Source organism: Chlorocebus sabaeus, chromosome 14 (genome assembly GCF_047675955.1).
Source record: "Chlorocebus sabaeus isolate Y175 chromosome 14, mChlSab1.0.hap1, whole genome shotgun sequence".
Taxonomy (NCBI): Eukaryota; Metazoa; Chordata; class Mammalia; order Primates; family Cercopithecidae; genus Chlorocebus; species Chlorocebus sabaeus.
Window position 1 is genome coordinate 72,344,610 of NC_132917.1, and position 12,541 is coordinate 72,357,150.

The 12,541-nt window shown below is 35.6% G+C and overlaps 1 protein-coding gene across 5 annotated transcripts in view; it reads right to left on the reverse strand.

The window, feature by feature from the left end:
- The window catches only part of EXOC6B (exocyst complex component 6B), a 703,452-nt gene that overhangs the window by 354,759 nt on the left and 336,152 nt on the right, over positions 1–12,541 (reverse strand). For all 5 annotated transcript variants that reach the window (XM_007970248.3, XM_073023072.1, XM_007970245.3 and 2 more), the window contains 2 exons: positions 12,243–12,363; positions 469–540 (listed from right to left, as the gene is read on the reverse strand). In XM_007970248.3, coding sequence (XP_007968439.1) covers positions 469–540; positions 12,243–12,363 — 193 coding nt within the window. The remainder of the gene's footprint in view (positions 1–468; positions 541–12,242; positions 12,364–12,541) is intronic.

Genomic DNA, 12,541 nt, shown 5'->3' on the forward strand with positions numbered 1-12,541 from the left:
TGGTCTCAAACTCCTGACCTCAAGTGCTCAGCCCACCTCAGCCACCCAAAGTGCTGAGATTACAGGCATGAGCTACCACGCCCAGCCAGAATTTTTTTTTTTTATTTTTTTTTATTTTTTTTTTTTTTGAGACAGTGTCTATATCACCCATGCAGGAGTGCAATGGCGAGATCATAGCTCACCACAGGCTTGAACTCCTAAGCTCAGGCAATCCTCTCACCTCCGCCTGGGACTACAGGAACGTGCTACCACTCCCTGCTGATTTTTTATGTTTTTATTTTTTGTATAGATGGAGTCTCACTATATTTCTGAGGCTAGTCTTGAACTCCTGGACTCAAGCAATTCTCCTACCTCAGGCTTCCAAACAGTGAGGATTACAGGCAAAAGCCACCAGACTCAGTCAAGAAAAAGGTTTAGAGCTAATGAAATACTAATCTAGATGAGCATATGTAAACAGAAGTCACATACCTGAAGTGTGTCAGCAAAAAGCACAATGAGATTCTTCAAATCTAACACAAGGTTTGGATCAGAGCAGTAAGACTAAAGTAAATAAATGAAAGACAAAGGAGGAAAAATATGTTAATAGTAAAATGCAATTAAATTTTTATTTATTTAATTGTTTAATGCTTTATCTGGCAAATTATTTACCTGGTAAATTCTTTCCCTAGAAATCATTCAACACTTTCCTGGTACAAGGTAACACCAGATTGAGTCAGGGAATAGCTGAATACAGCAAGTTCAATAACCATGATCTATATTTTCAACACTTGGGAATTTGAAAATGCACTTCTAAATAACTCTTTGCTTAAAGAAGAAAACCAAATTAACACATTTTAAAATGAACAACAATAAAAAACTTCATATCAAAAACTATGTTATGTGGCTAAAACCATTTTCAAAATAAGTTTATATCTATGTAAACATTACAAAACACAAAAGATGAAAATAAACAAACTAAGCACTGAACTCATGAAACTACGGGGGAAAGCCAATGAACCATAAGTAAATGAGAGAATAAAATTAAAAACAGAAACTAATGAAATTAAAAATGATATGGAAGACTTGATTAAATGAAACAAAGACCAAGTTAAAAATAAAATCAATAAATTAACAAATCTTAGACAAAACTGATTAAATAATACAGAGAAAATAACTCTAAACAACATAAGAAATAACACATTTAAAGCAGTTAATAGAGGGAAATGTATAGCACTAAATGCCCACAAGAGAAAGCAGGAAAGATCTAAAATTGACACCCTAACATCACAATTAAAAGAACTAGAGAAGCAAGAGCAAACACATTCAAAAGCGAGCAGAGGGCAAGAAATAACTAAGATCAGAACAGAACTGAAGGAGATAGAGACACAAAAAACCCTTCAAAAAAATCAATGAATCCAGGAGCTGGTTTTTTGAAAAGATCAACAAAATTGATAGGCTGCTAGCAAGACTAATAAAGAAGAAAAGAGAGAAGAATCAAATAGACACAATAAAAAATGATAAAGGGGATATCACCACAGATCCCACAGAAATACAAACTACCATCAGAGAATACTATAAAGAGCTCTACGCAAATAAACCAGAAAATCTAGAAGAAATGGATAAATTCCTGGACACATACATCCTCCCAAGACTACACGAGGAAGAAGTTGAATCCCTGAATAGACCAATCACAGGCTCTGAAATTGAGGCAATAATTAATAGTCTACCAACCAACAAAAGTCCAGGACCAGAAAGAATAACAGCCGAATTCTACCAGAGGTACAAGGAGGAGATGGCACCATTCCTTCTGAAACTATTCCATTCAATAGAAAAAGAGGGAATCCTCCCTAACTCATTTTGTGAGGCCAGCATCATCCTGATAACAAACCTTGGCAGGAAAAAAAAAAAAAGAGAGAGAATTTTAAACCAATATCCCTGATGAACATTGATGCAGAAATCCTCAATAAAATACTGGCAAACCGAATCCAGCAGCACATCAAAAAGCTTATCCACCATAATCAAGTCAGCTTCATCCCTGGGATGCAAGTCTGGTACAACATAAGCAAATCAATAAACGTAATCCAGCGTTTATTGTAACAGAACGTAAACAGAACCAAAGACAACAACCACATGATTATCTCAAAAGATGCAGAAAAGGCCTTTGACAAAATTCAGCAGCCCTTCATGCTAAAAACTCTCAATAAATTCGGTATTGATGGGACATATCTCAAAACAATAAGAGCTATTTATGAGAGACCCACAGCCAATATCATACTGAATGGGCAAAAACTGGAAGCATTCCCTTTGAAAACTGGCACAAGACAGGGATGCCCTCTCTCACCACTCCTGTTCAACATAGTGTTGGAAGTTCTGGTCAGGGCAATCAGGCAGAAGAAAGAAATAAGGGGTATTCAGTTAGGAAAAGAGGAAGTCAAATTGTTCCTGTTTGCAGATGACATGATTGTATATTTAGAAAACTCCATTGTCTCAGCCCAAAATCTCCTTAAGCTGATAAGCAACTTCAGCAAAATCTCGGGATACAAAATCAATGTGCAAAAATCACAAGCATTCTTATACCCCAATGACAGACAAACAGAGAGCCAAATCATGACTGAACTCGCATTCACAATTGCTTCAAAGAGAATAAAATACCTAGGAATCCAACTCACAAGGGATGTGAAGGACCTCTTCAAGGAGAACTACAAACCACTGCTCAACGAAATAAAAGAGGACACAAACAAATGGAAGAACATTCCATGTTCATGGATAGGAAGAATCAATATCCTGAAAATGCCCATACTGCCCAAGATAATTTATAGATTCAATGCCATCCCCATCAAGCTACCAATGAGTTTCTTCACAGAATTGGAAAAAACTACTTTAAAGTTCATATGGAACCAAAAAAGAGCCCACATTGCCAAGACAATCCTAAGCCAAAAGAACAAAGCTGGAGGCATCATGCTACCTGACTTCAAACTATACTACAAGGCTACAGTAACCAAAACAGCATGGTACTGGTACCAAAACAGAGATACAGACCAATGGAACAGAACAGAGCCCTCAGAAGAAATACCACACATCTACAACCATCTGATCTTTGACAAACCTGAGAGAAACAAGAAATGGGGAAAGGATTCCCTATTTAATAAATGGTGCTGGGAAAACCGGCTAGTCATATGTAGAAAGCTGAAACTGGATCACTTCCTTACACCTTATAGAAAAATTAATTCAAGATGGATTAAAGACTTAAATGTTAGACCTAAAACCATAAAAACCCTACAAGACAACCTAGGAAATACCATTCAGGACATAGGCATGTGCAAGGACTTCATGTCTAAAACACCAAAAGCAATGGCAACAAAAGCCAAAATTGACAAATGGGATCTAATCAAACTTAAGAGCTTCTACACAGCAAAAGAAACTACCATGAGAGTGAATAGGCAACCTACAGAATGGGAGAAAATTTTTGCAATTTCCTCATCTGACAAAGGGCTAATATCCAGAATCTACAAAGAACTCAATCAAATTTTCAAGGAAAAAAAAAAATCAAAAACTGGGCAAAGGATATGAACAGACACTTCTCAAAAGAAGACATTTATGTAGCCAACAGACACATGAAAAAATGCTCATCATCAATGGCCATCAGAAAAATGCAAATCAAAACCACAATGAGATACTATCTCACACCAGTTAGAATGGTGATCATTAAAAAGTCAGGAAACAGGTGCTGGAGAGGATTTGGAGAAATAGGAACACTTTTACACTGTTGTTGGGACTCTAAACTAGTTCAACTATTGTGGAAAACAGTGTGGCGATTCCTCAAGGATCTAGAACTAGAAATATCATTTGACCCAGCCATCCCATCACTGGGTATATACCCAAAGGATTATAAATCGTGCTACTATAAAGACACATGCACACGTATGTTTATTGCGGCACTATTCACAATAGCAAAGACTTGGAACCAATCCAAATGTCCATCAATGATAGGACTGGATTAAGAAAATGTGGCACATATACACCATGAAATACTATGCAGCCATAAAAAAGGATGAGTTCATGTCCTTTGTAGGGACATGGATGAAGCTGGAAACCATCATTCTCGGCAAACTATTACAAGGACAAAAAAAACCAAACACTGCATGTTCTCAGTCATAGGTGGGAATTGAACAATGAGACCACTTGGACATAGGAAGGGGAACATCACATACTGGGGCCTATTATGGGGTGGGGGGAGGGGGGAGGGATAGCATTAGGAGATATACCTAATGTAAATGACGAGTTAATGGGTGCAGCACACCAACATGGCACATGTATACATATGTAACAAACCTGCAAGTTGTGCACATGTACCCTAGAACTTAAAGTATAATAAAAAAATTAAATAAATAAAAATCAAAACCTTACCATAAAGAAAAAATATATAAGAAATACAAAAGAGACAATAAGTACAGAGGAAAATAAAAATTACAAATAATGTCCATGTATAACCTCGTATCTACAAATCAGAAAAGTTAACTGACATGGAAAATAAACTCTGTGGGCAGGATACAAAGATGTGTATGTCATTTTTGTAAAAGTTCATTGATTTTGTTATTCAAATTCTTTAAGTATAATTTTTGTTACTTGCTCTCTCATTGAGCGCTCAAGTCCTGAAACAGGTGTTTTGAATTCTCCCGTAATTATGCAGCTTGTCCGTGTCTCTTCCCATTACTAACAGTTTTTGTTTCACACATATTGATGCTTCCTTATAAATGGGCTATTACCTTTTCATTAGATTAAAACTAGTATTAATACAAAATACCCCTCTCCTATCCCATTTTAAGATCTTCAAATTCATTTCTATTTTACTTGTAGAATATCACCACTTCTGCTTCCCCTTCTTTATTTTCAATCTTTTCAGCTAATCTTAATTTATGAATATCTCCTATAAACATAGTATAAAACTTTTTAATGCTTTGTCATTTCCTAGTGATATGGTTTGGATATTCATCCCCTCCAAATCTTACATTAAAATATGATCCCCAGTGTTGAAGGTGGCACCTAGTAGGAGGTGTTTGGATCTCTCATGAATAGCCTAGTGCCCTCCCCTGAGGTAATGAGTTCATGTGGGAGCTAGTTGTTTAAAGAGCCTGGCAAACCCACCCCTTGCCCTTGCTCCCTGTCTCACAATGTGACACACTAACTCCCCTTTGCCTTTTACCATGACTCTAAGCTTCCTGAGGCCCTCACCCAGAAGCAGATGCTGACACTATACTTCATGTACAGCCTGCAGAACCTTGGGCAAAATAAAGTTCTTTTCTTTACAAATTACCCAGTCTCAAGTATTACTTTTAGCAACACAAATGGATTGATAAACCTGGGATTACTGACATTTACGAACCTACTCAAGCCACTTTTCGGTACACTTTTTAAAATTTCCATTAGTGTTTCTATTGGGTCAGCTCTTTTTAATTATCTTTTCGTGGTTAATAAATTATATCCTTTTTGCCCATTATTTACTGAAAGTAAAATTTGGAGTCTTCATTAAAACAACAACAACAACAAAAAAAAAAAAAACACTTTTCCCCCCCCACAGGGTTTCACTCTGTCACCCAGCCTGGAGTGCAATGGCAGGATCACAGTTCACTGCAGCCTCAACCCCCTGGGTTCAAGCAATCCTCTCACCTCAGCACCCCCAAGTAGCTGGGGCTATAGGCACAAGCCACCACACCTGGTTAATTTTTTTTTGTTTTTTGTAGGATGGGGTTTCATTATGTTGCCCATGCTGGTCTCAAACTACTGGGCTCAAGCGATCCACTTGCCTTGGCCTCCCAAAGTACTGAAATTACAGGCATGAGCCACCACACTTGGCCTAAAAAAACTTAAACATGGTGTCTCTCCTTTTGTAGGAATTAATACCATTAATTACAAATAATAATATATTATTTAGATTTATCTATGAATTGTACTAATTTTGGCATACATTTTATTTAATCCTATCTCATCTGATATTTTGCATTTTGTTTTTATTTTTTGAAGAATAAGAAGCTCTTAAAGATAGGATAGGTAAAGAGGCTGGGAGTGGTGGCTCACGCCTGTAATCCTGGCTCTTTGGAATGCCAAGGCCGGCGGATCACCTGAGGTCAGAAACTCCAGGCCAGCCTGGCCATTATGGAGAAACTTTATCCTCACTAAAACTATGAAACTTAGCTGGGCATGGTGGCGTATGCCTGTGGTCCCAGCTACTCATGAGGCTGAGGCACGAGAATTGTTTGAACCCAGGAGGCAGAGGTTGCAGTGAGCAGAGATTGCACCACTGCACCCCACCCCAGGCAACAAAGCAAGATTATATATCAAAAATAAAAATAAAAATAAAAATAAATATAGGATGGGTAAAGAATAAACTTTGAATCCTCATGTTTAAAAATGCTTTTATTTTGCCCTCTCACTAAAATATAAAATTTCCAATATAAAAAAATTGTCTCCTGTCATTTACCCTGTTTGACACTCAATGTATCCTTCCAACTTTAAGAATCTGCTCTTTTCACTACACTGATCCCCTTCTTTTATTTTATTACTACAGTACCCTCTTTCGTCACTGTCTTTCCTTTCTAAATCTCTATTAAATACAACCAAAAGTCTACACCAGCTATCCTTGTTTCTTAACTTTCCCTTCCTATTTCTGTGTCTTTGCTCTCTGTATTTTGGGGTATGCATTTGACTTTATCTTCTTAATCAGCATAATATATGGTCTTATCCATTTAATCTCTGAATATCTCAATTCTTATCATCATAAACTTCCAAGAGGCCAATTTTTATTTTGGATTCATACCATTCTTTGGCTTGCTTCCATCATTTCTGCCCTGTTATAATATCTTGGATATCTTAAGGAATCTCTCACTTGCTCTTGGCTTTTGTACTAGTTTGAAATATTATGTAATAATTGTAGTGTGCTACAATTGTTATAACTGATGAGCCAATACCAACACAATATTACTAAACAAAACTCAGAGTTTACATTAGGGTTTACTCTGTGTTATATATTCTATGGGATTTAACATACATAAATATGTTCCACCATTATATTATCATTGAGAACTGTTTTGCTGTCCCCCAAGTACCCTGTGCTCTGCCTATTCATCCCATCCCTCCCTCTCCCAACTCCCAGGCAACAGGGATAGTTTTCTTTTCTCCATAGTTTTGCCTTTTCCAGAATGTCATACAGTTGGGATCATACAGAATGTAGCCTTTTCAGATTGGCTTCTTTCATTTAGCAATATGCATTTAAGGTTCCTCTGTGTCTTTTCATGGATTGATAGCTCATTTCTTTATATCACTGAATAATATTCCATTATATGAATGTACCACAGTTTGTTCCTCTATTCACCCACTGACAAACATGGTTGCTTCCATGTTTTGGCAGTTATAAACAAGCTGCTATACACATCTGTGTGAAGGTTTTAGTGTGGAAATAAGTTTTCAATTCATTTGGAAAAACTCCTAGGCATACACCTGCTAGATTATATAGTAAGATGTTTAGTTTTGTAAAAAACTGTCAAACTGTCCTCAAAGCTGGCTGTACCATTTCCATTCCCACTAGCAATGAATGAGAATTCCTGATGCTGCACATTCTCTCAGGCATTTGGTGTTGTTAGTGTTCCGGATTTCCTTGATGACACAGGATGATGAGTATGTTTCTTTTTTTTTTTTTTTTTTTTTTTTGAGACAGGGTCTCACTCTGTCTCCCAGTTTGGAGTGCAGTGGAATGACCATGGCTCACTACAGCCTCAGGTTCCCGGGATCAAGAGATCCTCCCACTTCACGCTCCTGAGTAGCTGGGACCACAGGCACATGCCACCATGTCTGGTTAATTTTTTAATTTTTTTGTGGATGGTATCTCACTACGTTGCCCAGACTAGTTTCAAACTCCTGGGATCAAGTGATCTTCCTGCTTTGGCCTCCCAAAGTGCTGGCGTTACAGGCATGAGCCACCATGTCTGGCCTTGTTTTCTTAAGAGTTCATTGTACATTTTGAACACCAGTCCTTTATCAGATATGTGATCTGCAAAGATTTCTCTCAGTCTGTAGCTAGCCTTTTCATTCTCCTATTGTCCTTAATTTGTATCTACCTAAATACTGAGACTTAATCAATATTTTCTCTCTCAACATTATGAGTGGAAATAAGCCATATGTATAATTTTCTTTCTCGCTTCTTTCATTTAACATTATATTTGTGAAATTCATGAATGCTATTGTATATAGCTATACTTTGGTTATTTTCAGGCTCTATAGTATCCAATGTTTGAGTTTAACCCAGATTATCTATTTTACTACTGATGGACATTTAAGTCATTTCTCATTTTAAAATCCAACAATGCTGGAAAGATATTCTTGCATGTTTATTATGGTGTATTATGGCAAATTACTGAAGAGAATATAGTTAGAGAAAAGTTGATCCATGGGGATCTTTAAGTTTATAAGATATTACACTTTTGCAAAGTGTCTTATCAATTTAAACTTACTCCCTTAGTAGTGTATCGGAGTTTCTATTGCTCCAAATCTTTATCAACATTAGTACTGTTAATTCTTGAATAATGTTACCTCATTTGGTTCTAATTTGCATGTTTTCCCAGCCAGGTGGATTCCTTCTTTCATAAAATGTTTGTCCTTTGCTCATTTTTTCTCATTTGAGATGTCTATCTTTATTGTAATGATTTGGTAGGAATTCTTCATATATTCTATATTAGCTTGTGTTGGTATATACAAATACCATTTTTCACTATGTGGCATATTTTCTACTAGATTTTGTGAGGTTTTATTCTTATAATTTTAATGTAGTTTGATGTTTTGTGCCTGAATCTTTTCCTTTATGGATAGTGCTTTTAGTTTTCAGTTAAGAACTCCTTCCATATCCTGAATCATAAAGATAATTTCTCATATTATCTTCTAAAAGATGAATGGTGTTGGCTTTCACATTTTCATATTTTATCCACCTGAAATTCAATCTTTGGTGTATATTTTCCTTCATCATGACAGTCAGCTGTCCCACTGCTATTCATTTAAGTCTGTCTTCTATCCACAGACCTTCTATGCCACCTAATACATATCCCAAGGATCCATATACATGTGACACTGTTTGAAGGTCCATTATCTATCCAATGACAACATCAGAGGATCTTAATATGATTTTTCAATTGTCTTGGTATACAAATACATTATTCTCAGTCTTAAGGAATCTCTCACTTGCTCTTGGCTTTTGTTCTAGTTTGAAATATTATAATTAGGTTGTAAGACAGCCATTTTCCCTATAATAAAACTATTGAAATTTGATTGACACTAAATTAAATCTATAGGTCAATTTTGAAAGTGCTGATATCTTTGTAATAATAACTCTTCCAATCAATGAACATGGTATAGCTCTCAATTCTACTTAGGTCTTCTTTAACCCATTTTAATTTCTGAATGACATTTTAGAATTTCTCGACAGGGGTCTTGACTATCTTTAATACATTTTGGAGGACTGCTTTTATTAGTTTAAGGAAATTCTCTCCAGTTTCTAATTTACTAAGAAATTTTACCATAAGTTTATTGTGTGTTTTATTAATTGCTTCTGTATCTACTGAAATGACTATATATTTTTTGTTTTTTAATCTACAATTATGTGCATTATATTAACAGACTTTGTAACATTGAACTAAGCTAGCATTTGCTACTAGAAACTCAACCAAATATATTGTTTGTTGTAAATGGCTGTATTCTGTTTTTTAATATTTTAAGATTCCTGATTTATATTTATAAATAAGTCTGATCTATATTTATGCGTTTACAAGGTCTTATACTACTCTCATCTGGTTTCATTATCAAGATCATATATGCATTATAAAAGGAGTTGGTACAGAAGAAGCAGGATTGAGAAAAGAAAAAAAATAAAAACGCAAAAAAATTAAGATGAATTGGCATTTCCTCATGTCTATTCTCCGAGTATTTATGTAAGAACAAAATTGAAGATAAAACTGCCTAGATAGGAGATTTCTTTGACGGAAGAATTTTGACTGTTTTTTCTTCTACTTCTGGTTCACCCTTATCCTGAAAGGAATAGCCCTTTCCAGCTTAATGGGGGAAGGGCAGCACATTAGACTCTCCATCTTGAATAGGCCCAAGAGGCTGTGCAAATCCAAGTTTGAGTTATGAACTCTGGACTAAGAAGTGACTTCAAGAAAAAGGCAGCTTGAGTATTTAACCTATCTATCTACTCATTTCCCTTTGATTTAGCTGAGCAATTCCTTACTATCCTTACTAAGTACTTTAAGACTTAAATGAATATCTTATATGTTATATACAAAATGCAGCATTTCCAATTGTTTCCAGCTGAGGGATTGGTATTAATAACCTAGTCTTCTACATCCCTAAAATCATAAATATTACTTTGTAAATTTTTCTTCTAGCCCATAATTTGTATTTGCTAAAGAACGGCTATTCTACTTGTTTATTGTGGTCTTCCATGTGATATAATTGGTTTTCTTCAAATATTTTATGACTCTTGGCTGTTTGTTCATATTTTGGGCTGAAGGACTAGGTTGATTAGTATAGTTGAATCTTAAAAATACTTTTTTCAGTATTATCATATTATCATTAACAATCATATTAGCAGATCTTTTAATATTGAACTATTCCTGAAATGAACTCTCCTTTATACTAGGCATATTAAATCTTTTAATATATTGTTAAATTTACTAAGTGAAGTAGATTATGCAAGATCTTATGTTTTGAAATCAGCACTGAGAATGCTGCACATATTAATACATGAAATATCGAATCTTTCAAAATGTTTCAATTTACACTAATAATTTAATAAGAAAAAGTAAAGAGTCATTTTAAATAGCCATATATAATGCTAGAAAATATAGAAACATTTGATAAAGAATGTAGTCACACAGACACAGTGTTTTTGAGATTCGATTTGATGTTTGGATTGTTCTTATTTTGTTTGCTGGGTGCTACTAATAAATAGTGTTATGAAATACAGTCAGCATTTGTGGCACCAACACTCTTGTCTAGCTAGCACAAGTAGATGGATACTACAGTCACTTAAAAAAATTGTTTTAATGTTAAATTATCTTCTGTCATTTACTCCTCACTATTATTCCTCAAACATGTTGAGATAAGAGCCCTTGCACTACTGTTCTTTGGGACTAAAACGATCATTTAATTGGTCTTCTTTGCATAAATGGTGACTCATTGATATTCTAATCTCAGAATGCCACTTCAAAAAGCAAACACCCTGTTTCCTAATCTGTCATTTTATTTTCACTGTCTGCATTGCATGATCACTGTCTGACATTCTTGTTACAATGTTTATTGGATATCTCTTCCAATCAAAATATAACTCTGAGAGCAAAGACTATATATCTTGTTCATTGTCACATTCCCACTGCCAAAGCATAATCAATCTTTAAGAATTGAAGGAAGGAAGGAAGGAAGGAAGGAAAGAAGGAAGGAAGGAAGGAAGGAAGGAAGGAAGGAAGGAAGGAAGGAAGGAAGGGAGGGAGGGAGGGAGGGAGGGAGGGAGGGAGGGAGGGAGGGAGGGAGGGAGGGAAGGGAATTCATAGCCAGCATTCTCCACCCGAAATAAAGTGGATTATCACTAAAAATATATGCCGCATTAAAATGTATCAATACATCATGGGAACATAAAATTGGGCCACTTAATATGTTATAAACATTTTTTTTCAAAAGGTAAGAGTAGAACTGTGAACTCCAAATCAGTGTTTATAATATTAATAGGCACTATAGCAGGCAAAATGGTATAGTGGCTAAGAACGTGGGCTCTAGAGTCAGACCATCTGGGTTGCAATCCGACTTCTACTTCTTACTGTATGGCACTAGGCTGGTTACCTAACCTCTCTGAGGTTCAATTTCCCAGACTATAAGGTAAATATAATAATAATAATAATAATAATAATATCTACCTTTCTAGGGTTTAGTGAGGATGAAATAAGAGAGTATGTATAAAGTAAACAGAACAACATCTGACACATAGAGAGAATAATCAATAGACGTTAGCTGCCGTTTTCTTATTGCAAAGGGCTTCTATAAAAGTGAGTTCAGTGGTAGAAAATGTGATAATTTGAAGGAGCTACTTCTATGTCTTTGAAGGACATATATAATTTCAAGTGAGTGATTCCAAAGACACACATATGTTGATTTTAAAGCGCTAAACCACTGAATAGTATATAGATAATCAGCTCTAAATAACAAGTTCCCTTGGGCTTCTTACATACCGAGTGGGTACGGAGTGCTGCGATGGTTTTTGAAAGCGCCATTTCCCACAGTTCATCAATGTAGGCTCTATTTACTAAGCCCTGGGTTGTATGTAAAATGTGATCTTCAACCACAAAAAAGCTAAGATTGAGGAAAAAAGAAAGCACAGCTGTCAGAAATTACAATTTTATTACTCTCTCTGGGGTTTGACAAGCATTAAGAGATACTATCAAAGGCAAAGTTAGCGGTCATTTCTTTCTTGAAGAAAGTTATTCAGTATCATAAATGAAATCAGGCTACTTGGATTAAAAATTATGTC